This window comes from Danio rerio, chromosome 20, assembly GCF_049306965.1.
Source record: "Danio rerio strain Tuebingen ecotype United States chromosome 20, GRCz12tu, whole genome shotgun sequence".
Classification (NCBI taxonomy): domain Eukaryota; kingdom Metazoa; phylum Chordata; class Actinopteri; order Cypriniformes; family Danionidae; genus Danio; species Danio rerio.
Window position 1 is genome coordinate 21,672,170 of NC_133195.1, and position 27,831 is coordinate 21,700,000.

General features: G+C 35.0%; 1 protein-coding gene across 3 annotated transcripts in view; it reads left to right on the top strand.

Moving 5' to 3' along the window:
* Positions 1-27,831, top strand: part of fndc4a (fibronectin type III domain containing 4a) — a 70,149-nt gene that overhangs the window by 9,829 nt on the left and 32,489 nt on the right. For all 3 annotated transcript variants that reach the window (XM_073934074.1, XM_073934075.1, XM_021468612.2), the window contains one exon: positions 24,838-24,953. In XM_073934074.1, the coding sequence (XP_073790175.1) occupies positions 24,838-24,953 (116 nt within the window). The remainder of the gene's footprint in view (positions 1-24,837; positions 24,954-27,831) is intronic.

Consider the following 27,831-nt stretch of genomic DNA (forward strand, 5'->3'; position numbering starts at 1 on the left):
GCTTTGTGCAAAATTATGTCATGCAGGTTACATGAGGATTATGACTGTTAAATTCAGAGAGGTAAACTGTTATTCTGAATGATTTTAACATGATGACCAAATAAGTGCTTTGATGAGCTCAAATGTGTGGTTTAAGATGTTCGAGGAGAGTTTAAACGTATCATCGAGTTTCATTCAATCATTGCTCAATGACATTTTCAGCTGATTTTTTTTATTATAATTTAATTCAGAGGATAATCAGAATTCCCTGCACATTCCTGGCAAGTGGTATGCTATTTATGGAAAAGAAAATAGCTGAAAATAAAAGATTATTAGGTGATATCAACATTTATCCAACAAACATGTAGTTCTGTGTCGTAATATCATTGCCTTAAAAAGAGAAGCTCAATTAAAAGTAAATTTAAACAAAGTAGTTAATTGCTTTTAACTAAAGCCTGCATGGATTCGGTTAATTGTGCATTTTATTGTAAGAAATCTCTGTTAATATTAAAGCAGTTTTTACAAATGCTATTATCCAAAACATCTAACATTTTAGTTATTCTTTTTCTTTTTATTATTATTCATATTATGATTATTTAAATTAACGTGATGTATTTCCTATAGGAATTGAATATGTGACTTTGGCACTGCTGTAGAGACATTTTCTACTTTTAGAGCAATTTAAAGTAAATAGTATACTCAGTACTTCCAATATTTATGTAATTTTTTTTTTCATTAGTAAAACGCTATTGAACATTATAGCCGAAACTCTGGGCCTTGGTGAAGTCAATGGCCATCGGAGGAAACCCATGCGAACACTGGGTGAACATGCAAACTCCACACAGAAACACCAACTGACCCAGCCGAGGCTCGAACCAAGGACCTTCTTGCTGTTACGTGACAGCACTACCTACTGTGCCACTGTGTCACCCTATTCAAGAAACTAAAACATTTAAATTATTATTACCTGAGTGTTTTTGCTGACCGATTGCTTTACTTCATAAGTGTGTTGTCATGAACTACAGGTAATTATTTAGTTTTACCTGTAAATATTTATTGTACTCTCAAAGTGCCTGTAACCTCCAATTTACATTTTGTGAACTGCCTGAGACCACAGATTCACCAAAAAAAAAAAAAAAAAACTCCTTTAATGTTCTAAAGGAAAAAGTCACATTAGTAAATTGGTGTTAAATAAAAAAAATTGTGCTATACTATCCAATTAAATCTTCTAAAATCATGACAATATTTTTACTAAAACACTTTTACCTGTATCTTTTTTGATTTTTTTGTGCATTAGTGAGCATGGCATGATGGTGCGAAGCATGTCAGGAAGATACTTTCCTGGTGTATTGTTTGGATCCTTTTTTTTTTTTTTCCTGATTGAGTCATCTGGGATTTTGTGCTTGCTTTGATAGGACAGCTGCTGCTGCTTCTGTGCTCAGAGACAGTGTCTGAAATATGAACACTTCCACTGCTGGAAGTTGCTCCTTAGAAACTAACATCCTTTTGCAAAATAGATACACCTGTCAGAGGAAACATAGCAGAATAGTGCAATATTCATTCTCAATGACTGCATTAAATGCAAGAACTCACTAGAGATTATAACACTAAATGACCTTCGCGGCAATCTGCATTTTACTTAAGCACACAGTCAGAGCACAACCAATTAAACTGTTGGAAATCATCCACATGCATTGCAGAATACACACATTTGATTCAATTTAACCAGAGGGATATGGTAGAAATTATGATCATGCAGCCTGAAATCTGCCCTAGTTTATGATCCAGAGCAGCTTCTTTTTCAGAGATTTAGAACTGGGGAATAATTTAAATTCATCTTGGTTTTTGTACCTTGACAACAGACATCTGAAATGAGCTAGTTAGTGCCACGGAGAGCTGAAAATACTTCAGCAAAACCACAAAATGACTGAACTCATGTTAAATCAAGAACATATTTAATGCTGATGAAGCAGATGCATGTCTGTTGTATGTCAAACAACCTACTATAAAACATTTAGAATTAACTGAAACCAAATCCTGAAGATAATATGTCTATGGTAAACCTTCCCAGTATAGTAGAATCTGCTAGATTTTTTTTTATCAAATGCTCAACAAGCCCATATGTACAGTTGAAGTCAGAATCATTAGCCCCCTTTGAATTTATTTTTTTTCTTTTTTAAATACTTCCCAAATGATGTTTAACAGAGCAAAGACATTTTCACAGTATGTCTCATGATATATTTTTTAATATTTCGGCTAGAATAAAAGCAGTTTAAAAAAAAAAAAAACATTTTAAGGTGAAAATTATTAGTCCTTTTACACTATATTTGTTTGATTGTCTACAGATCAAACCATGGTTGTACAATAACTTTCTTGTAGAAGTCTCTTGAAAAATATCCAGTCAAATATTATTTACTCTCATCTTGGAAAAAGAAAAAAGAAATCAGTTATTAAAATGAGTTATTAAAACTATTATGTTGAGAAATGTGTCTGGGCATGTAGTGTACATTTATAGTATTTGAGCTGAAATTGGCTTCCTGTTAAAACGGTCAGACTCCCAACACCTCATCTGGCCCGTAGTGAGGTGACAAGAGAATTGCATTGCCAGGCCAGACCTGGTGGACTGTGGTCACCAATTAAATTGACCTTAAACTGCCACAATGTCCAATTCCATCTCCTGTGGACCCAGCAAGAGGAAGTGTTCACGGATCACTGATAGAGACGACACAAACCAATCCAATGAGTTTACATAGCCAGGAACATCGCTGTCAGTGGCAAATGAAGGTTGCATTTGTGCACAGGTGATAAGTGTCATCCATTAAGTCTATTGTCATGTTTGGACTTAAATTGAAGATGTAAAATGCAAACTATTTATTATTTAGTTTTATTCAAATTAGATTAAATATTTATTTACACCCCATAACATTTAAAACATAATGCTACCATCACTTTATCTAATGTGATGAGGTACTGTTTTAGATTCTTTTCTGTAAATACTAATATTTTGTGTAAGAATGAGCAGCAAAGATGATTTAATATAGATGAATCACTCATGTGCATGTTTTACAGTTCAAACATTCAGTCACTGTTATCTTGTTCCTTGCTTTGTTGGTTCAATTCTCTAATTGTGAAAAACAAGAGATGTTTGGAGAATATTGTGAACCTAGAAGGAAAAATAACAGGGAGAAAACAGATGACTATGACTCAGTTATACCATAGGCACGTTTTGAGTAAAGCTCAGAGTATCCTGTCAGATGATTCTCATCCTATGCCTTATGAATTTTAACTTTCTCTTTTTGGTATTTGGTACAGAACTCTTATTAGTAAAACAAATCGTTTCAAACTTTCATTTATTCCCGCAACTGTAAAGTCTTTGAATTTAGGGTAGATTTGTATTGTACAATGTGTTTTTTTTTAGCCATATCACCCTGTAGCCTAAGACTAGTTACTTACTGAAGCAGGGCCGGAGTGGGACTCATTTTCAGCCCTGGAGTTTCAAGCCAGACCGGCCCACCTCAGTTCACGACTGATTCCAATTCAGTTTCTAATGGCACTTTCACGTTTTTTTTTTTAAAAAACAGGTGCTTTAGAAATTCAAATGTTTAACAGCCCTAACAGTATTAAATGCCTTAACAATAAAAAAGAAAAAAAAGAAAAACTTTGCAGATTAGATTCGAACACAGGTCTGCGGATTTAACGGCTACGTCCTTACCACTGGACCACAATGGCTCTATTATAATGAGAGTAAAAAATAACTAATGACTTGCGACCCTTAAGACACAGCACTACTTTCTTTTGATGGCTCAATCTTTTTCTCCCCTTTTTAGATTTCTGATCAAGTTATGTCAGATTTATTAATGTAGTGAACCATTTGATTTTCATTGAGCAGCTGTATTATTCATTTTATTCGAATTCTTATATTCACTAAGGTGCCGCTGTTTGGGGTCGATAGTTGCATTACATCATCATCATTAACGTTAGTTAACCTGCCGGCTGCATTTTTCTCACGGGGCTGCGAGAAAATAAATGAAAAGAGCAGCGCTGCGACAAAATAATGAATAAAAAGAGTAAAGCTATGGCCAAATAAATAAATTGAAAAAAGTGTGACTGCTGAGAGTGCTAGCAGCTAGGGACACCGGCCCTCACGGCCAAAAAACGGACCGGCCCACCGGGAATTCTCCCGGTCCTCCCGATTAGCCAATCCGGGCCTGTACTGAAGCTAAGCAGGGCTGAGCCTGGTCAGTACCTGGATGGGAGACTACATGGGAAAATTAGGTTGCTGTTTCAAAAACTGATTATTTGAAAACCACAGGTTGATTAAGGTATTCAGTGAAGGTAAAACTAAACACATAATTCTTCATTCATGACAAAGTAAGAGCACAGAGTTTTTTCATTAAAATGTCTCGACTTCTGATCTCAGTGTTTTCCAGTCATTTGTACTGCAATCACATTCACACGCACAACACACAAAAACATGATTTATTTGCAAATTACTTGGTTAACTGAGCTTGAGCAACTTCATTCTTGAACTTTTTTTTTACATTTTAATTGTATTTTGATCAATCCACTTTATTAGAAACTGATTAAACTTAAGTTAATAACAGGGTAGCACGGTGGCTCAGTGGTTAGCACTGTCGACTCACAGCAAGAAGGTTGCTGGTTTGATTCCTGGCTGGGCCAGTTGGCATTTGTGGAGTTTGCATGTTCTCCCCGTGTTTTCTTCCGGTGCTCTAGTTTCCCCCACAGTCCCCCACCAGACATGTGCTATAGGTGAATTTGATTAATTAAATTAGTCATAGTTTATGAGTGTGTGTGTGTGTGTGTGTGTGTGTGTGTGTGCGCGTGTGTGTGTGTGTGTGTGTGTGTGTGAAGTGAATGAGAGCTTGAGTGAGTTTTCTAATATGAAGCATATACGGGAATAGTTGGCAGTTCAATATGCTGTGGTGACCCCTGATAATCATAGACCAAGCCGAAGGAGAATGAATAGTTGAATGAATGAATGAATGAACTTAATAACAGTAATGATTAGGGCCAGAGAGAATCTGCAGACTTTTTTTTGCTATTTCTGCTAAGAAGTTTTTAAAAATCGGCAGATTTATGCAGAGTTATTTTGAGCAAATCATAATTAAAAATTTTGTCTTAAATAAAAAATTATACCTTTTTTACTTTAATGTTTATAATGCAAGTCCTGTTAGATTTATTTATTTGGTAAACAAAGCAAGTCTCTCATATAATATCTCTACTAAACGACAGAACTTATTACTTTACAAACTGTATTGTAAATAAATCATGAACATTTTCATATTAGTTAGTAATATTACTGAAATTAATTTAAAAACTGAATAAATGTAAATGTACACACATTTACACACAACTAAATAAATAGACTCGATGGGCTGAGAATCTGCAGATTTCTGTGCGTGCAGATTTTGTGTAGCCCTACTAATGAGCAATAATTGTGCTAAGGGCATATCTAGCATATCTTGCTATTTTCAGACCAGCGCAACCCTAAATGTTTATGTTTTGCGCCAGGTTGTTTAAATAGCAAATCCATTTGTGCCACTTTGTTGACTTATGGGTGGGTTGGTGGTGATGTACAGCAATGCACAAACATTTGTATAATGTTATTAATATTAGCAGTATTATTTATTATATACAGTTGAAGGCACAATTCTTAGCCCCCTGTATTAATAGCACCCTTGTTTATTTTTTACTCAATTTAGGGTAATTAGGCAAGTTATTGTATAAGGATGGTTTGTTCTGTAGACTATCGAAAAAATATATCTTAAAGAGGCTAATAATTTTGACCTTAAAATAATTTTTAAAAAATGAAAATTTTTTTATTTTATTTTAGCCGAAATAAAACCAATTTCTTCAGACTTTCTTCAGAGGAAAAAAAGATTATCAGACATACTGTGAAAATTTCCTTGCTCCATTAAACATAATTCGTGAAATATATAAAAAAGAAATAAAAATCAAACAGGGGCTAATAATTCTGACATCAACTGTACATATTTATATTTATTTTTACTTGGCTAATGGATGTTTTCAGTGGAGTGCATACAATACCCTTCCCTTATCTACAAAAGTAAAGGAGTAAAGTAAAGAGTGAAAGTAAAATTAAGAAAAAAAGTAAAGAGGCCGAATGGAGGAGGCTCATTCTTAATCCTCAAGCTGCAGATGGTCTGTTCAACTGTTTTTTCGCTGGTGAAGCGTTCAGTTTTTTCACTTACAAAGTCCGCCATGTAAAAAGCAAATGCTCCATGGCGTGACACAACTAACTCTTAAAGCGAATGAGAGACTCTGATTGGTTTAATGCACATTAAATAGAGCCCAGTAAGATAAACTGTGTATAACTTAACAAAATAGTTGAAACCTGCTTAACTTATTAAAATAAGTTAAAGTAAGATAAAACATTTGTTGTCGTGTCTTTTTGTATTTTCATTTTTATAGTGTTCTTGTGATAAGACAATGAAAACATTTTATGATCTTTATATATAACAAAACCTTTATTTTAAAAATGCTTGGTCGGTCCACTATTCTTCCATTCTTTTCCACACTTCGATGACTGTACTGTACCTTTATCGCCAAGTGTCATCCACACTGTAAAAAAATACTTGCTGCATAAAATCTTTTAGTTGAGTCTACTTAACTTTTTTTAGTCATCTCAGTGTTCATCAATCAAACAGGCTAAAACATTGATAAACTTTATAAGACTAAAAAAATGTTGTTGAAACCTTATTGAAATAAGTTAAAGTTATATAACATAATTGGCTGCCATTATTTTCATGATTTTAAGGATTTTTTTTTATCATTAAATTCTCTTTTTTTATAATGCAAAGATTTTCAGTCAGGTTTTTCAGTGAAATTCTCATGTCTGAGACACTGTATGCGCAGTGACAGTTCTTCTTTACCCGCTTCAGTGCTATACTGCAGAGCCATTCCAGCTGCAGTGTTGAACTGATTGTTGTTTCTTGTACAAATGTAGGAATTGTAGGGAGCTTGAGTTCTTCATCTTGTCCTCAAAGCACCTGATGACTGTTGAAGGGTAGTGTGGGGTGTTGTGGTGACACCTCGCTCCGCTGGGAAAGTGCTGTGCTCCCCTGAGGCCAAGATTTGCTCCCTCGATGGCTTTGTGTTGATAGAACACCCCGCAGCTCCATCTGTGAGTGCATTGTCTATCCAAAGAGGATCAGACAGCACAACATTTCACCAAATCTTCCATGAAGCACCAGAATCCATGCATGCCTGGAGGTCCATATAGAGCTCCAGATAACATAGTGACAGATAGAGATGGCTTGTGAGAGATGCCATGTTTAGGTTGTGAAGACAAATGGCTTTGTGTTGTGCTCTCTTCATTGCATTCAGCAAATAGACCTCTGATGCAGTAATGAGATTCATTCAAAACCTAAATTTAGCAGTTGGAGGAATCAATATGCACACTTGCAATTTAGACAGAGGTTGAGATGACTTGCATTATTTAACTTTTAATGGGAAAAAGGGTTTTTTCGGAGACTAAATGTGTGTTTTTAGCTAGCAGGATCAAAGCCGCATGGAATTCTCCATTTAAATTCCGCAGACTTAAAACACACACATTTATTCTGCTTTCACACAGATGGTGGTTGAACTTGCATCTTGAAGGTCTCTTTGAAGGAGATTCTGGAGCAGTCCCATGTCTGAAAAACAGCTGAAGTGTTGCTATGTCTGTTTTCTGTGAATTACTCTGAAAGAATCTGTCTGTGTCTCACGTGGCCTTTTCCTTTTTAACTGTATGCTTAGTGTTTTACCCAGAGTGACCTGCGCTCTTCTTCTGTCTGTTACGTAACAGATGTGAGTGCATTTGACTTGTGCTGGAGTGCTTGAGACGTGACAGAGGTAACGACAGACATTATATGTGATGCATGATCTTACTTTACATTAGGTGTAAATGGGTTTTATGTGACTGAAGGTTTTATTTTGCAATAAACGTAAATTACTCTTCGTTAGATGCTAATGTAATAAGCAATGCATACATCAGGATATCTATTGATATTTGCGATGCACATTCAGATAGTCAAGTGTAAAAATATTTGCCTATTAACTAATATTTAATTTTTATTTAACTTTCAAATTTTATTATGCAAACTTGTCTGCTTTTACAATTTATAAAATAGTATTTACACAGTAGCATAATTTGTTTTGTCATGCAAACTACTTATTTCTTCTAAATGTAAAAAACAGGGTTGCCATTTAGATTCTAAAATGGCAATTAGTAATAATAAAAAGGCCATGTTTACAGAGGTGTTGTTCAACAGGCAACTTGATGTCAAAACTAAATCCAAAAACACATTAAAAATGCAAATAAATTTGGTGTCAACTGACTACCCTGATGTAAAAGTCTAACATTGCTGTCAAAAGTGTTTACAGGACTGTCCTGTAATTAGGCTTTTATGTGTTTTTGGATTCCAATGGTTAATGTCAATTTGATGTCATTTTGACATCAAAGTAGTTTACATGCAGAATACCAAATCCAGTGTAAATTTTGAATTGAACTTTCATATGAATGAAAGCTTTCTTTTATTTAATAAGTTTTTGTGTTATTATTTTGGCAGTCAAAAGACCAAGGTTTTGACATCAAATCAATCAGCATTTTTTGCCATAGTTGAGGTCAAGCTTGATGTCAATTTGGTGATATTTTGACATCAAGATGCCCGCTGAAGCTGGGTTTTTATTAAAGTCCCTATAAGGCCCCGTTTACACTAATACATTTTAGTTTTTAAACACAAAAGTTTTGCTACGGTTATGCCATCCATCCACACTACACTGGAGTTTTCGAGTGCCGAAAACTGAGCTTTTTCAAAACGCTAAAAAGGTTGTTTTCATTTTCAGTTTCATTTCACTCAGAGGCCATCTTTAAAACGCCTCTCAGTATGCTCGGGCATTCTGTTTAAATGAGGACGCATCAAATTCTCCAAAACTGCTTGCCAAGCTTATAATTAAATTTCATATTTGGAATCACCAATAAAATTAAGCAACAACGGTCTCATAAGTTTAATTTCTAAACATTCGAATCACACAAAATCTGCAGAAATTCACATCTGGTCCGATCCCGTCCTGTACTAGAAGGTGGGCTTTATTCACCATCTAGCAATCAATAATTGGCTCGTGTTCTAGATAAGGCGGGCTTATTCATGATATAGTGATCAACGATTGGTTCCTGTACTAGAACGCAGGCTTTATTCACCATATAGTGATCAATAATTGGCTTGTGTTCTAGATAAGGTGGGCTTTACTTGCCATATAGCAATCAATGATTAGCTTCTGTACTAAAGGGGGGGTTTTATTTGCAATATTGACCTCTACACTTTTCCCTATTTAAAACTATACGAGTGACATGTCTTGTGTTTGGGCTATATGCACACAGACTTTTAATTTTCTGTCATGCAGCCTAAGAGCTCTTTCCATTACAAAATTGTCACGTTTCAGATCTGATTTCTTTACAAATATGACTGTTTAATTTCTGCGCTAGCCTGTTGCTACTGACTGCGCTCGTGGTTACGACTTTCATCTCGTTTTACGCTTGAACAACTAATTGAATGCTGAAGTCTATTTAACTGAATGTATTGTAGTTACATTACAACATAAATGCTGTAAAAACAACCTTATGAAATTGAAAGTGCTCACATTAAGCTTTCACCGGAAGTTTATTGTTGGCTTTAAAACTCTAGCTGTGCATAGAGCCCATTCTGTAGTCTTTGGTTTTATTCATCTTATAAACAATTCAATGTTAAGAAATTATTTATTGAAACAACTCAGTTTCCAATCACAACCAATTAAAACAATTTATCATTTCAAACTACTATAAATGTCAATAAAAGTCAGTTTGTTAAACTTTTAAACATTCATTAAACATACAGTGAAAAAAACATATGCAGAAAATGTTTTCAGAGTAGAAATCAAGACCCCAAAATGCAAAACAAAATCATAAATAATAGAAAAACACCCATGAAACACAAGATACATTCAAAAATGAACCATTTTCTTATTTTTGTTCATTTTGCTGTAATATTTTTCCTCCTTTAGTTTTGCACTGTAAATGTCAATACATGAAAAACAAAACACGTGTACTGTACTGAACAATAATAATAGGCTAGAATTAAATGGAGTCAGTCAGCTATTTTTTCTAACATTAATGCACATTTATTTGAACATTTTCATTTATTCAGGCAAACAGTAAGATAGCGTAATTCAAATGGTGACAGGGCCATCATAACTCATGCCTTCCTGTACCCAAACAATTGTTTTCCACATCACTAAAGAGCTTATGCCTGCCCATGTATCTCAATTTATTTGAAGCTATACCATCAGACACTTGCAACCTCTATTACTTCAAGGACAATGAGCTCTTGCGGGGCAAGAGGGAGGTAAATGTCATGGCTAAAATGACAAAAACCTGATGATTGGTTTTATAAGAACCTTCTATTCCTGCTCCGTGAGTGCTCATTAGGTTAACTTAATGTATTTATATCAAATTTGGCAATTCATTATGCATCATTGGGATTTTCTGTACATTCATTTGGCACCAAACTGCACTTCTATGAGAATGGATTCAGAGTCAATGGGACTTTGATGTGCTGTGATGGTGAAACATTTTGTTCAGTGTACAAACATTTGCTGCTTTCTGTGACAAATCGCCGGTTGTAATCATGAGTCATAATTTAACAGACTCTTAGGTGGAAATACATTTGCTGATGTGGCAGACGTGACCCCCGCAGATGTTCTCCCTTGATAGCAGTTTATGAAAATCTTTCATATTTTGCTTCAGTGAGCATCTGCTGGACAGACGGAACGAAACTGGCTTGCCATTTAGTTCAAAGCGATAACAAACAATGATTTGTTTTCTTTTCATGCTGATGTACAAATCGCTTTCGGTTATCTGACAAATGTGTCAACATTTTTTTTAATGCTAAAAATATTATATTTAGTTCTAGTTTTGAGGTATTACATTAACAGTAATGAAGAAATTACATATAGTATTCATCAAATAACTAGTAAAGTAATGCAAACTTTGGTAACACTTTATAATAATTACACACTATAAATCATTTATTAAGCATTAGCAAATAATGAACTTATTATCTGTTAAGCGTTAACTCTACATTAATAAGCGTTAGTAAGCAGTTTAAAACTGCAGCTACAAATGCTCTATTTCTGACTTATAAGCACCTATATAATGTGTTTAATAATTGTATTTTCATACTTAGTTAATGATTTATTTTTCATTACTAAATTAAGTATCACATTATTTACAAACCGTTTGTATTTAAGAGTAGTTGAGGGTTTTTAGGATCATTCAGAATGAGTTTGTAAATGATTAGTAAACTATTGAAATCAAAGTTTATATGTCTTATTATTCAGGCATATAGTAATGGTTATTATATATGTTAATAAATGCTTTATTAACTCAACATTATGCAGTTTTGTGACCTAATCTAAAGTGAAGACTATTCATGCTTTTTAAATCCCTTATAAATGACAAATAAAGGCTCAGTTAAATTCTAAACAGGAAGAATGACATTATTCATCCCTATTCATTAAAGAAACACAAATGAAACTGTACTTCAAATGAAAAATAAATCTTTGCAAGCTTATCTAAAAAAAATCACTATAAAGTTTAAACATTGAATCTTATTTTATTGTTTAATTATTATATTGTTGTTGTTTTATCCAGTTGGATGTCATATTTTGACACTCTAGTTATTTGGCAATGTTTAAACTTTACAGTAATTTTACTTTTTAGAAAGATTGCACAGATTATCGTTCATTTGATTCTGAGCCTTTATTTGTCATTTATAAGGGATTTATAAAGCATGAATAGTCCACACTAGATTAGGTCACAAAACTGCATGAAGTTGAGTTAATAAAGCATTTATTAACATATTAGTTAACTATTAGTATATGCCTGAATAATAAGAATTATAAATGTTGATTTCAATAGTTTATTAATCATTTACTAACTCATTCTGAATGATCCTAAAAACCTTCAACTACTCTTAAATACAAACGGTTTGTAAATAATTCGATACTTTATTTAGTAATGAAAAATTTATCATTAACTAAGTATGAAAATACAATTATTAAACACATTATATAGGTGCTTATAAGTCAAGAATAGAGCATTTGTAGCTGCAGTTATAAACTGCTTGGTAACGTTTATTAATGTAGAGTTAATGCTTAACAAATAATGAGTTCACTATTTGCTAATGATTAATAAATGATTTATAGTGTGTAGTTATTATAAAGTGTTACCCAAACTTTTAATTTGCAGAAAAATCCCATTTCAAGAGTTCACACTTAGATATTGTCTGACAACTTGTTTGCAAGTTAGCAGGTTTGGCATGCTGTCCCGAGCTCCCGCCTGGTCCATAGAGCATGTGAGGGGAGTACGAGATCAGGTGGTTCTCGAGAGCTCCCCTGGTAAAGGAGGAAAGGAGGAGAAAGGGTGGATGGGGGGTTTCTTCGGAAAAATGAAGATAAGGGAGTAGTTCTAACTAGGCTACTTATAGTGAATTTGGATCAATCTGATTGGGTAGCTAATGAGTGTAGATGAGTGGCGTGCTGCAGTCAATCATATCACGTGCTCTTCTCGAAATTAGTTTGTGAAACTTCACTTATTGATGTAAAGCTCTCTTGTTCTCATGTTAAAAGAAATCAGAAGTGCAGATGTGTTGTCTACAATGAGTAAATATGATACCTGCCGAAATTCTAGCATCTCAGCATGTACCTTGATGTAAAAAACATGTAAAAAAAAAAAACATTAAATATGCAACTTATGTTGTAGTTTCTGGCCGTTGAGTTAATTAATCACACTCAGTCTGGAGGTTATGATTATCAGAAGAATAGACTTTATTGGATATTCCGATAATGCAGAGACAGTCTGGAGCAAACCCACCAATAAAATTAAACCGCTGTCTCTTTAGATTAATTTCTAAATGTCTAAATCACTCAAAAGCTGTGTCAGAAGCTGCATCCTGTGAATGATGCATTCGAAGTGCGCTGTGTCATCGTGGCGCGACTGGGCTGTATCATTTTAAAAAAATTTTGGGCTCCTTCAAACGCAGCCTCCAAATGTGACCTTCGTTTCCCAGGTTTGCTTGCTGATAATGGCAGGACGTTTTTAAAAGAAAACTCAGGTTTAAATGTATGATTTAAGTTGATTTATGTGGATGTGTGAAACGTAAAAAAAAAAACGAAAAGAGTGTGACATGTCTTGCGAAAGAGTGATTTTATAGACAGTTTACATGTTTATGTGTACATATATGGGTCAAAGGAAAACATATCCAGCTTTTATTAACCTTGTTTTGCCTTCAGATCACTTACAATCACTTTAAAAAAAAGTCGTTACAAATTTTATCAGCACTTATTAACAGCAGCTGTTACAGTTGCCTGGTGACAAGATCTGGCCTCTGTAGGCGAGATCGTCTCATTTGAATACGCTCGGTTCTGCCTGTGTGGATTTCGAAGGACTCACCTTTAATGTCGGCATTCTTTGGAGGATGCAGCCTCTGAAATGAGATACAGCTAAAATCTGCAGAAACTCACGTCTGGTCCGAGCCCCTCCCCCAGAGCATTGTCAGTCTATAGCAATCGATGATTTGCACCTGTACTAGAAAACGGCCTTTTTTCACCATATAGTAATGGATGATTGGCTCCTGTACTAGTAGGCGGGGCTTTATTCACCATATTGACAGTTACACTTTTTCCTCATTTTGGAATGAAAATTCCAATAGAACAACAGCATATTATAAGTCTGTTCAAAAACTATTAAAAGTGTTGATGATTTTGATAGTAAGTGTTCTATTGTCATCTTTCAGGTTCCATCTCAGCTTTATTAAATCAATAAATAAACACAAAGCAGCTTCTTGCGGGGCTGTTGCTTGTCGCTGCTGTTGCAATGGAACGTTTTATTGAGTGTTGCACCTTGGTCATTCTAAGCTCTTTGACTAGACCCTTATTTCCCATATAGTATGTGTTTTTTCAAATATACATGACAGTTTCAACATATGTTGTACATATCTCATGCTTTTCTGGCAGTATTTACACAGATGGTTCTGCATGGTATTCTCAAGTCCTCTCCCATGCTCTTTTATAACCCCTTATCTTAACATAACTTTCATAATTTTCAAAGACATATAATGGCAGATTCATATAGCTCTCCGTTCACCCAATTAAATGTGTCTTTACATAGCTTTAGAAAATAAAAATCTTCTTCAATCAAACCCTTGACGTATATTTGACATCTACACATTAATGCTCTTTTGACCACTAAAGTATTGACACAAAAAAGTATTAAGAAAGTTTATTCACCTGAAGACTTCAATTACAAATGTACGCTGCATTTTATAGACAGTCCTGTAATAGATACAGTAAACGTGTTTTTTGAGGCCAATATTAGATGTCAATTTGATGTCCTTTTTGACATAAAGGTAGCTTACATGTATTGTAGGGAACAAAATGCAGTGTAAATTTGGAACTAATATATAATGGTTGGATATATCCATATATTACATTAATTTGACTTAGCATTTTTTTAGAGTGTACAACTTGTGATACTAGTGTATACAGAAGTGGGCACTCTTTAAGAGTCTCTCACACAAACAGGCTGCATTGACTGATGATATAAAATCTATTAACAATCAATCAAACAAAATACAATCACAGCTAACTTAAATGAGGTATCTTATTTACTTATCCCCGAAAAAATGTTTTTGAGCCATGGATAGTGACAAATATTAACATAATAATGAATAAAGACTATTGCTTATCATCAAAATGTCTCAATATCAAGTTGATAAATACTTACATGGCTGGTTCCACAGCTCTTTTCATTGTCTGATCTGTTGTGTTACCAATCTTTTATTGTACATTCGCTCGTGCTCCTGCAGAGCTGAATCACTTTTTTTTTCTTTTCAACATAGCATTCGACCATTCTTTTATTGCTCAGTGTATCATGTATTCTGGTTTCAGCATTGACAGATGCACTACACCATGTCTTCTGAAGTCAGCTCAAAATATCAATTGATATTCTCTGACTGATGAAATCAAAGTCTGAAGCTAAAAATCTACGGCCATCATACACTATATGATTTTCCTTGAAATCTGTCAGCTCAAATCTGCTTACTGGCTCTTACTTTTATCAGCTGTCATAGGTTAGTCTGTAAATCCAAAGGACATTTGAGGCAGAAGTTATGCTGTGTGTTCCAGCTTTTTTATACTTGCTATTTGTGTTTTGTATTTGTATTTTGTTGTAAGAAGACACACACACACACACACACACACACACACACACACACACACACACACACACACACACACAAACATTGTGCAAATAATTTTTACTTTCACTCGTAAATTTTTCAACTACAAAGAGACAATAAGTAAAACGTTGATTTAAACATAAAATATTTTGAATAGAAAGACTTGGAAAAGAATTTGATGCGCACTCATAATGTTGGTTTTTATTTATCAGTTTTGTTTACTTCCTACGTTTGGTTGCAGGTTGTTTGGTTTCCTTAGTTGGTTGTTATTGGATTGTTGATTATGTTCACCTGTACCATGTTTAGCCCCTTACTATCTTAGTTTATTTAAAGGGGTGGTCCAGAGTGTATTTTTAAGGCTTGGTTGTGTTTATAAGATGCAAAGAAATGTGTGCTTATGCTTCATTTGCAGAAAATCATGTTATTTTTTCATATATCTTTGATTATATACAGTTACTCAGCTAACATGAAAGTGACTGTCATATTTTCTATTTTCACCGAAAGCTCACCCTATACAGGCTCTGTTTGGTCAGCTAACATAATGTGCTGTGATTTGCGGATCGGCTCCACGTCACCAGGAAGTGTCATGTCTAGTCACCAGCATGCGCTGTTCTTCTGTGGTAAAGATGTAGAAAACAGGGTAAGCGGCTGCATAGAGTGCCACTTGATTTGATGGATAAGTATAAATTTGTAGCTAAATTGTTAGTGGTGCTAAACAGAATTTCCTGTTGTTTACATTCTTGTTTACATCCTTGCTGCAACATACCGTTAAAGCTAGAAACTGTCCATGTAGTTGATCTGTTTGAACAAATAAAAAAACTTATAGGTTGTTGCTCTTTATCCACAGCTTCTTCTATTAAGGTTGAAGCTGCTCCTTCTTTGATGAGTTTTTAGCCGAATCCAGTACTAAATTGGGAGAGATTCTGGAAGCTCTCCTTTGTCAAATGCTAGCTATATATTTTTTATAAATCTTTGAAACATAATTAAAAATAAATTCTAAGGACTTCTCTTTTTGTATGTCCTTTACAAGCCCAAATACAGAAACGGAAGAAGATCTGTGGAAATAGTAGCATTTGGACGCCATTTTAGGTTTCTCTGCTATAACATTACATCACCCCTGGCCACTCTCCTTCACTGCGTGTGTTGTATGTGCATGACCTAAAGCCTTTGTGATCTCACTAACCCGGGTGTATATTTTTGTAGTCTTCAAACTTCGTTCACTTTAGGCTTTGCCAAGCTAACTCTGTAAAAGCCAATGTCTCCCTTTGCATTGAACTTTGAGCATATTACATTCAGAGATGTTGTTTATGTTCACACATCTACATTACACATCAACTAAAGTTTAAAATATGATATTGTAGTGTACCACCCCTTTAGTTTCAATTGGTCTTTGTTCATTCTTGTTACTATACTAAGTTGTTCTGTTCTGTTGTTTCTTTATTGAAACAAATAATATGTTTAATGCTGCGTTCACACCAGATGCGAAACGCGCGTCAAGCGCGAGTGATTTACATGTTAAGTCAATGCAAACGCGTGAATAGACATCCTGCGGCGCGAATGGCGCGGCGCAAATGATGCAAATTGCGCGAATGGCGCGGGTCGAATTGAGCGTTTTGTTCGTTTGACACGCTTAACAAGCGTTTCGTGCGAATCTCTCGATTTCGAAAATCTGAACTTCAGCGTACATTCGCGCCGCGTTAACCAATCAGAACCTTGCTCTTGTGGGGGCGTGATTGTGACGTAGAACCTGTTGTCGGTGTTCTGAGGGAAATCCTCCAGCCTTCACCGACAACAGTTCATCAAACTCTGCTTGGCTCAGTCAGAAACACTGCTGAAAGCCTCCGTCATCCAGGTTAAGTTTCTGGAGGAGTTTATGAGCTCACAGAGCTGGATGCACCTCTGAAAGAATGTAGTGGACTCAGACACGACCCTAAACGTATCGACGCTGTTTTTCAGTCTTCATAAAGCACATAAACACCGTTATTTTCTTCATAAAATCTATGTTAGCCATTTAGCTATGAAGCTAGAGTCTTCGGGCACACAGAAGCCCTGCCCATCACGCGAATCCGCATCTGTTCTGATGTGAATATAACACGCGAATCAAGCGGGGTTTGACGCGCGTATGAAGCGAGTAAAGTCAAATGTTTACGCGGCTACTTAAGCGCAAATAGTGCGATTTATCCACGCGTTCCGCGTCTGGTGTGAATACAGCATAATAATAATGTCTGTTTTGATTTCTGTTGCTTAGTTAATTTAGTTAGTACTGCTGATGATAGCTCCACACATTTCCACTTCATTGCCTGCCCTGCCATGACTTAATTTTTATTAGGAAGTACTGATTAAATTACAAAACATATGAAAAAGGATGATTTATTTAGGAGATTTTGTGAGTAATTGAATTATTCACTCAACGTATTTGCTGATTCTTTCAGAAACACTTCTACTGTGTGCAATTTACATTTAAGAACAATAACAAAGTTGCTGGCAAAATTAAGTTTAAAACGTAAGTGCCATTGTATGACCTTATTGTTCATTTACACAATCATTGTGTGTTGCCTACAACCAAAAAAACAAAGCAAAACAAAAAAATGCTTTCCATTTTCACATTCTTCCTCAACTCATGTTGTTTTCCACAAGCTATTGTTCAAATATCTCATATAACATAAACTATTCTCAGACAGTGTAGATGCAGAGCTCATAATAACCTCTTGCACACAAAATTGCACAAAAACAACAATGTGGCTGTAAATGCGGGCACTCATTAAAATGGAAGGTTTGATGCATGTGACCCATGTGACGCTTTGATGTTGCAGTCAGCCTTCACTAAGGTGGCCCTCTCCTTCCTCAAAATGATTATCTGTGGAGCAGAGCTGGAGTCAGACCTCTCTCCATCCAATTTACACAACCATTGCTAAGGGCCATGAAGACTGGCATAATCAGCCCTGACCCCCATTGTGTATGATCATAGCTGCATGGAAAGGAACGCCGGTGTACTAGTGACCTCCTAGGGCGTCAACACAGGACATTGATTATCAGTCTGAAACTGCGTGAGATCATTCAGCATTGTGATGCATTATGGGTTTTGTTACCTGTGATTATGCTGGAGAATAGCAGACAAATGACAGATGCAAATTCTAGCTCTTCTGGTTAGCTTATACTCTGTGCCTCTTTTGCCACAAATGCCTTGCAGTTTGGTGCTGCATTATATTTTTAAATCTGTAGTGGTACAACTGCCGTGTTTTTTTTTTATTATTACTATATACTATAAGATCAAATATCTGTATTCTCTCTTAAAATTTGGTGATTATAAGTGAATCAATTTTAAACATAACTAACCTTAAAGGTATAGTTGAGTTTATTTTGCTGTTAATTTGAATAACAAGTACATGGATCTTTTCCCTTCAGTAAAACATTAAAGAACATGTTGATTTTATTTTTTTAAAAAGTTTTTTTTGGGCAAGTATCCCTGTACCAAATGACTTAAGCCCTGGTCAGATCACACACTTTTTATTGTCAGCTATAAAAAAAGTCACTATTTCAGATTTTGCTATTTTTATGTTGATAAAATCTTGACTTGCCGTGGATAACAAATGTGGCAGACTACATGTTCCTTTATGATTTGTCATCCCATGATGTCTACAACGATCATTATTTCCCAAAGCAGTCACAAGTGTTGCTATAACAATATTTCTTATTATTAATTTAAATGTTTTTTTTTTTTTATCTTATGTCAATCTCAATAAACACTCATGCTTGCTGACAACTAAGCTACATTGTTTAAGGGCATTCGTTATGACATTGACAGGATCAAAATATATTTTGTATATATTTAAGAGATTTTCTTTTAAATCTAAATGTAATATCAGATGCCATAATCTTTCAAATAATAACATATTTAAAAAAGAAAGCAAATATATGACAGAGGTATGTGATACAACAATTACGGTGAAGCATTAAATTCGTATTTTCCACGGAGCGAAACAAATCATCCACCCACACAATTGAGTAGCCTTGTGGATAGGCACAAAAAAAGAAACTATTACTTATTTCTTGTAAAAAAAATATCTTTTTGAAACGATTTTTTTGAGTATTTTGTATCTTAATTTTAATGTATTTTTGTTCATCAGTTATCTACTAGGTAATATGTGACGTGCTTCAAAACCTGTCCGCTATATACTTTAGTGCCAAAGCATAAACTGGTTTTTACAGTAAATAAAATAAAATCTAGCTTAAATAAAATAAAATTTAAATATTCATTTTATACAATGTTTCGACTTATACAATATAGGTTCAATGAACGCATTTCCCGATTACCTTGAAAGAACAAACTCAGTTGGAAGACTGACAGAACTCAAATCAAAATCAAGTAAAATCAGAGTCTGTCAAGTAAAATTGCTTAAAACACCTTAATATTTTTGAAAAGTAGTTAATGTTTGTATAACCAATGATTGATCTTCTCCACCCGAAACCTACAAGTAAATATGCAGCCTATTTATCGATTATCTAACCCACGTAATAAAGGCGGAACCTGCAGAAATATCTGATAAAATATGTGCTCCTATTGTCCACTGTCACCCACATGACGGAAATTGTTGTGAAGATCAGGTAAAAAATTAAACATGCTATACTTTCTGCGGTGGTGTCGTGAGGTGTTGCAGACATGGCATCGGTTGTCATGAACTATGCCACATTACACGAAAAGAAACGATTGAATCTTGTGTCACGATGCCCAGTTGTCGTTTACGACTCCCCAGGACACCCTACTTCAAGGAAATAATGCCGAAATCGTGACAAAGTTGTGCAGGGTATAAAACGTTTTGTAAATTTGTGCTTGTAAATTTTTCAATTATGAAATAACAGGAAATTTTATAATAAAATCTTTGAAATAGAAACATTGTATACTGTACGCACACATTTATATAAAAACATTTAAAAAAAATTATTTTTACATTACACCTGTCTATTTACTCCATCTACCTGTATTATATATTTTTTATCTATAAAAATATATATTTTATGCTAGCATAACGATTGTTACAAGATAATGAATTCTGGAAAAAGTTTCAGGCTTTACACTCTTAAAAAATAAAAAACTCTTAAAAATAAAAAACCCTATTGAGATCTAGAGCAGAAATCATTGTGCAACAAGCTACATCTTATGTCAAAACAGCTGTTATGCAACTTATCTAAGAGTTTCTATTTCTCATTGTTGATGTTATTGTATGGGCATGGGTACAGGAACAAAAAAAAAAAAAAAAAACACCCATTCCCCTTTTTGCAATCACCCACACAAACACATAAAATCCATTAGAGCACAGCTCAGAGGAGATGCTAGAAAATGCTCTTACAGTTCAGTCTAGTTCACCGCCTTTCTATTTTCTCCACAGCGACAGAGGCATGTGCTCGACTATTGGATCTGTCACTGTTCTACTCTGCTTTTTGCGAGACTAATTAGCTTGTCTATTGCCTCTTAAATCATGATCGAGCACCCTACAGCTGAGCTGAATTAAAAAAAAAAAGACCCATATAACAGTCCTATATTGGAGACTGCGTGCACAGTTCAATCCATTCTATAGAGCAAATTCAAGTCATGAGGAAAACAATTATTTTCTACAGTATGTCCTTTAGGTACTTTTATTGTGTCTTTTTCTTCTTTTTATAAAAATGTATTTATTCCTTGAAAAAGGAAAGACACTGCTGGTGAATAAATAGAGTAAAACATTTACTACTACTACTACTACTAATCATAAATAATTATAATAATATTAATAGTTTATTCGTTCATTCGTTCATTTTCTGTTTGGCTTAGTCCCTTTATTAATCTAGTCTTGCCATAGTGGAATGAACCGCCAACTTATCCAGCATATGTTTTACGCAGTGGATGCTCTTCCAGTTGCAACCTATCTCTGGGAAACATCCATACACACTCATTCACACTCATATACTACAGACAATTTAGCTTACCTAAGTCACCTGTACCGCATGTCTTTGGACTGTGGGGGTAACCAGAGCACCCGGAGGAATCCCACGCGACCGGGGGGGGGGGGGGTGAGGGGGCATGCAAACTCCACACAGAAACGCCAACTGACCCAGCCTAGGCTCGAACCAGCGACCTTCTTGCTGTGAGGCAACAGCACTATCTACTGCACCTTTTTACAGCTTATTAGAATCAAAATCTAACCTTTAAAAAAGCATTTAAACAACTTACTATCAGCCAAATTGTGAATGACAATATCCCTTTGTAAATGTTACGAGGCCTTTCAAAGATGAGGCAGGAATCGGTTCTGTATTTAACCATTTTTTTACTCAATGGTTTAAACAAAGATGTAACAATAATAATGAAAAAAAAAAAAACATTTACAATAATTTAAATAAAACAATGAGTGTAAGCCAAGTAAAAAAAAAATCAACAAAACAATCCTTAAGTCTAACGTAGACATGGGCCGGTATAAGATTCTGACGGTATGATAACCTTGGATAAAAATATCATAGTATCACGGTATTGTTATTACTGCTTTAAAATATATTCTTAAATGTCTGGGTAAAAAAAAAAAAAACTTTTTCCCATTTTGAACACAGTATATTTTATTTTGAGAAACATTTAAAATATTTTGGAGCAGTCAAAGTGTCAGGCTTAATGAATTATTGAATTTTGAGATATAGTTGTCCTAAAAAAAAAAAAAAACACTTTTCCAAACCCTGGTATACCTTGAAAACGGTTACCGTCCCATGCCTAGTCTAACATCTAAACTAGGCAATAGAAATAAATAATGAAAATAAAACTCAATATCTTCAGTGCACTTGATCTAAAATAATTAAACTACAAAACACAAAATTACACCGATTGCAAAAGTTGATCTAACAAAAACAGGCTAAACTAAAACAACCCTAACAAGAATGTTTTAAAGCTCAGTTTAGAATCGCACAAAAACCATCAAATCAGTTACTTAAAGCCAATGAAGTTTAACAAGTAAGCTCAAATTACAACAGTAAAACTGAGATAATAAGCATGTTAAAACACAAACGTGTGGAGCACTAAGGTACACAGAGGCAGAATGCACACCACACACTGATCTGGCAGATCTTTAAATCCTCACAGCTCGTCCGGGGATTGGTGGAACTGGCATCGTCTTAACAATGATGGACAGTTAACTGAACCAATAATCGCCCTTTTCCACTGAGTTCTACGGTACAGTACGGTATGGGTTGGTACGCTTTTATGCCTGTTTCCACTGCCAATGGGTACCAAAAAGCAAACCATACTGTTTGCAAAGGGTAGCTAGTACGACAAAAGGGGACCAAAATTTGGAGCTAGACATGTAGCTGAACGCTATTGTTTACAGAGATACGTCACTCCCTTGTGGACAAGCATGAGAATGAAAACAAAGGAACCGCCATTTTTAAAAACATAGCCGAGAAATTACACCGTTATAATATATACATATAATAACAAGCCATGGTTGACCCAAGCACAAGCAAACCTTGTTGTCATCTTGATGAACAGCCACAAAGCTAAGAAGAACAAAATCTGCTGTGTCCTGTTGTTGTGATACATCTAAAAGTGAGAGTGGTTTCTTTTTTTTTTCCAGAGAGCTCATGATCACATCTATATTTGAAATAACAAACTTTTTGAGCTGATGATAATAACGTGCTCGTGATCATTGAAGTGCTTCTGACATACAATCCTTTCAGGAACGGACAAACGCAAGAGTGACGCACGAAAAAACAAAGGAGAAGCTAGAAAAACAAAGTAGCAAATGATTGTTTTAGCAACCAAAAACATGAACAAACTTTCATGTATAATCATTATTATCGCTTTTTGAACTATTATGAACTCTGAATGAGGAATTGCTCTCTAACAAGAGGTTACATGTGCTGGTAAAGCTAAAAGATTCAGATGAGAGGTTTGCACTTACTGTGGGCTATATTTCGTATTGTTTTTGAACCCAAATAAGGCCTAAATGTATGCTGTGTGTAGTTTTTCTGTAGTTGGTAACATATCAGAGACTGTAAGGGTCTGTTCATATGTCGCATTTATTTATTTATTTTATGTAATCGCAGATGTTAGAGTAGGCTGTTTTGCATCATTGATCAGCAGTTACAATCAAGTCATGTTCATAAAAAGGTTAGTAATGAACATTTATACACAAGTATTTGTGTATAAAGCATCTGTATTGTGAGAAGCGCTTCTCATATGATATGTGAATGACTCGTACAGCTTTACTTTGACATTTCCACGAGTGAGAATGACGTCGACTGAAACTTTTTGTCATACACTACGCCCACCAAAAGGGTACCATTGGTACCATCATACTGTACCACTTAGTGGAAGTGGGCTATAAGTGAGATGTAGAAAGAGGAGGGTGAGGAAAATAAATACAAATAAAACTAACATGGAACATAGCAGTAAACAATATACATAATAAAGATTAAACTGTGCATTTTGCTATATTTAAACACTGTCAATGTGGAGATTCATGACTCACTGCTAAGGAAAAAAAACATATTTTGAGAAAATGTACTTTAAAATATGTGTTGTAATTGAAATTAAGGTCACACTTTATTTTGATGGTCTGTTTGTTGAATTTAAGTTACATTGCAACTAATTCTCATTAGATTATAAGAAGACATATGTTTGGGTTAGGGTTGGGGTCAAGGTTAGGATTAGTGTAAGTTGACGTGTACTTGCAAAGTTTTTTTATAGTCAGATAAATGTCTGTTGAAGGAGCAGTATCAACAGATATTAGGCAGACAGTCTACTAATACTTAAATGGACCATCAAAATAAAGTGTTACCAAAATTAACAGACACACATTATTAAACTGAAAGTAATAATAATAAATCAATTTTGGATATTTTCTTTACATAAAATTAGAATTAAATAATACTTCATAAAAATCCCCAAATCTCAAAATTTGCAGATGCATAAAAAAATATTTTGCCTATATAATCTTTCCTTAAAGTGATAGTGATTTTTGCCACTGTCAATCTTAATCTGATTTCATTCAGTCATAAGCGATAAACAGCATAATGGACCAAAACAAATTTTCGACATCCCAATTAAAACATTTTGTCGTGGATCTGTTCTAACATTAAGAGAAGAGCACTGTGGCTTTGCATAAAACATCTCTTCGTAGCAAGCTTTGCTTTTAGAGAGAACTGTAAACCCTCAGAGAGAATGCTGGTTTGAAAAGATCAAGCCATAGAGAGGATGTTTTATTTTTTAAATCTGATTGGTCAGATTGAAAAGCTTTCTTGGCAAGAAACTCAGACACTCTATAAAAGAACAGCAAATAAACAGAGCACTGCAACATATATCAAACCTGTGGATTATTGTTGTGTTTCATGGGAAGGTAATGGTAATTGTTTATGCTTAACATGCTGCTGAAAAAAATGTCTTCTGTATTGGTTTCTGTAAGTTAATGTCATAACAATTCATCAGCTGGCAGCAAATGACTTCATTCACCACCACCCCTATAATTAGGAGCACAGAATGGGGGAAATGAGGTTATGAACTACATTAAGCTTCAAGGTTAACATGGTGTTTATCTTGTGTGTCCAGACCGTCCGCCTGCACCGGTTAATGTGTCCGTAATGCACCTGAGAGCAGATTCAGCCACCGTGTCGTGGGAGGTGCCTGAGGGTGACATCATCATTGGCTTTTCCATCTCACAACAGGTAAATCACTCTTCAGAGCAAAGCATAACAAAAATAGAGCCTGTCAGATGTAATATTTCTAAGTATGTGGACTTCGACAGCTTGTGTTCTGTTTGTAAGCTAGCTGAAGAGAGATTTGCACCTTTGTTTTTGATTGCCTGATAACCAAACAATTTGTCTGACCTTCGCTGTCTCATATTTGATTCTGCCAGTGTTACACACTCTTTTGGCCTGAAAGATTAGATTTTTTTGTTATAATGATACTCAAAACAACATCCTGGAGCTCTGGAATTATTACAAAGCCTGTTGTGGGGCAAATACAGATTTAGATGGGATTACAATTACAAAGTAAATCTTTATACAAACACACTGCCTATTAAAACACAGTAATATTTTGTTGGCATGCATTCACCATAGCATCGATTCAGCATGCTTGTGCAGTTTCACATTAATATTTGCATTCAAGATCATGTACTGTTCATTATAGAGTCAGAACGCTGCACAAAGTCTTCTCTAGCACATACCAAAGATTCTCAATAGGATCTGGACTCTGTGGTGGACAATTATGTCTTGTGCTCCCTAAACCATTTTTTGAGCCCGATTGATCCTGAGATTGTCATCTTGGAATATGTCTATTCCATCAGGGGGAAAAAATCCATCAATGGAAAAACCTGAGACTGCAGCACCTTGACATGACCAAGTGCACGATCACCAGATCATACAGTAGCATGATAAATCTGGACTCATCAGACCACATGACTTACTTCCATTCACTCCAGAGTTCCATCTTTATGCTTCATAGCAAATTGAATTCTTTTTTTTTAATTATCCTCACTGATTAGGTGTTTTCTTAAGGCTTCGTAGCTGTTTAGTCCTAGTCTCTTGAGTTCCTTTCACATTTTGTGGGGAAATACGATTGCTTTTACTGTTAAACATAATCATGAGTGATCACCTATCTTAATATTTAAAGATTTTTTAACCACATTTCTTCCTCAAAGACAATGGTTCCCCGCTATCTTTCCAGATTTTAATAATACGCTGGACAGTTTTTAACCTAATATTAATAGTTTCAGCAATCTCTTTAGGTATTTTCTTTGCTTGATGCATGTCAATATTTTACCCTTCTGAAACAGATTACCATCTTTTCTGTGACCACAAATTGTGTGTGTTAAGAAGATACTCTTTAAGAAGATACTCTTTGCACCAGCTAGTGTTAAATAATTGCAATCCATGCAGTAATTATCCATTGTCAAGCCAGAAATTATTCATACCCCCAGGGGTAAATAAAGTTAGGTACATAAATATTTGGACATCAACAAAATTGTTAAAAAATGAACACTCTAACACACACATGGCCATGGAACAGCTGAAAAGCCAATTGTTCAGTTATTTTTGGACCCTTCACAAGTGAGAGGCACATATGCAAACTGTTGTAATTCCTACAGCGTTCACCTGATTTGGATGTAAATACTCTCAAATTAAAGCTGACAGTCTGCAGTTGAAGCACATCTTGTTGAATTGAAGCACATGTCAATTCTAATCCATTGTGTTGGTGTATAGAGCCAAAAATGTTAGAATTGTGTCAGTGTCCAAAGACATATTTCATAAACATATTTTGAAAGAATGTCTACCTACACATATACATACAGGTAGGTTCATAAATAGAACCTACCTGTATGTATATGTGTAGGTAGACATTCTTTCAAAATATGTTTTTCTTATTAATCAAAATAGTCTTTGAAATATATACTTAAACACTGGAATTTTTGCACCAAAAACACTGAATATATTTATCATTATAATCTTTTTATAAAAGAAGTTTTATATACTTTCCTTACCTTTTATTTCCAAACTGAGCAGTGTGTGAGCAGTGAATGTGCATTTGGTAAAATATAGACATAGATGTGATTTCTGCCACATCTTCATTGTAAAAGACTTCCATAGCTGTTTACTCAAATCCAGAGTCTATTTATTATCTAAGTGACTGACGGATTTCACATTCCCGAAATTACAAATATATCTGTCAATCATGTTATGCAATAGGCTGTCTGCTTGTCGGTAATGTTCACACATTAATGCATTATTCATTTAGCCAAGGACTTCCATTAGACTCCCCCACACCTAGAGGCTGTTTCAGAGCCCAAGGGCAGAGGAAAGTGCTTTGGACCTATTTGCAGACTTTAAAGACCAACCGAAGCACAGCTAAATGCAACGTTAAGTTGGAGGGCAGAATTATAGCTGAAATGAAAAGCTGGCATGTTTCGCTCTCACAGCTTTGTGAAGATCCTTTAGTGCCCTGACATGTGAATTATATTTATTAGGTGACCTCATAGAAAGCACTTACTGTTACTGTACTGCTAACCTCTAAACAGCAGGAGCCATTTGAAATGTCAGCAAAAACCAGCCAAAAGCTGGAGGTGATGTGTTAGAGTTTATGAATTCAACAGGAACCTTAAAAGATTTTGCTGTTTAAAGAACAGGTACTTGAGACCCCATTTTATTTCACCGTATTAAAACATATAATTCAACAGCAAGGAATTACATATTTGAATCAGTGGAGACTCGCTTTGACCAGATCATTTAAATTATTGAGTTCCTAACTGGAGTCTCAGTCTGAACAGTTCATTTTAACCAGTCAGTTGTAAATTGGAGGCTTCCTCTGACTGGATCATTTAATAATTTGATTCATTGATTCATTACTTGCAGATTTGCTCTGAATGCATTGCATTCCATGTTTTATCCCCTTCACTTGCTAACTTCCCTCCATCTCGTTCCCTCTGGTGTTCATCATTTATTAGGTTAGTGTCCACCACTGGCAGAATATCTGAATGGGTTTAAATGAAATCCCCTAAATCCTTGAGCATTTGGGAACTACACTGTTGTGAAATCACAATTGCAT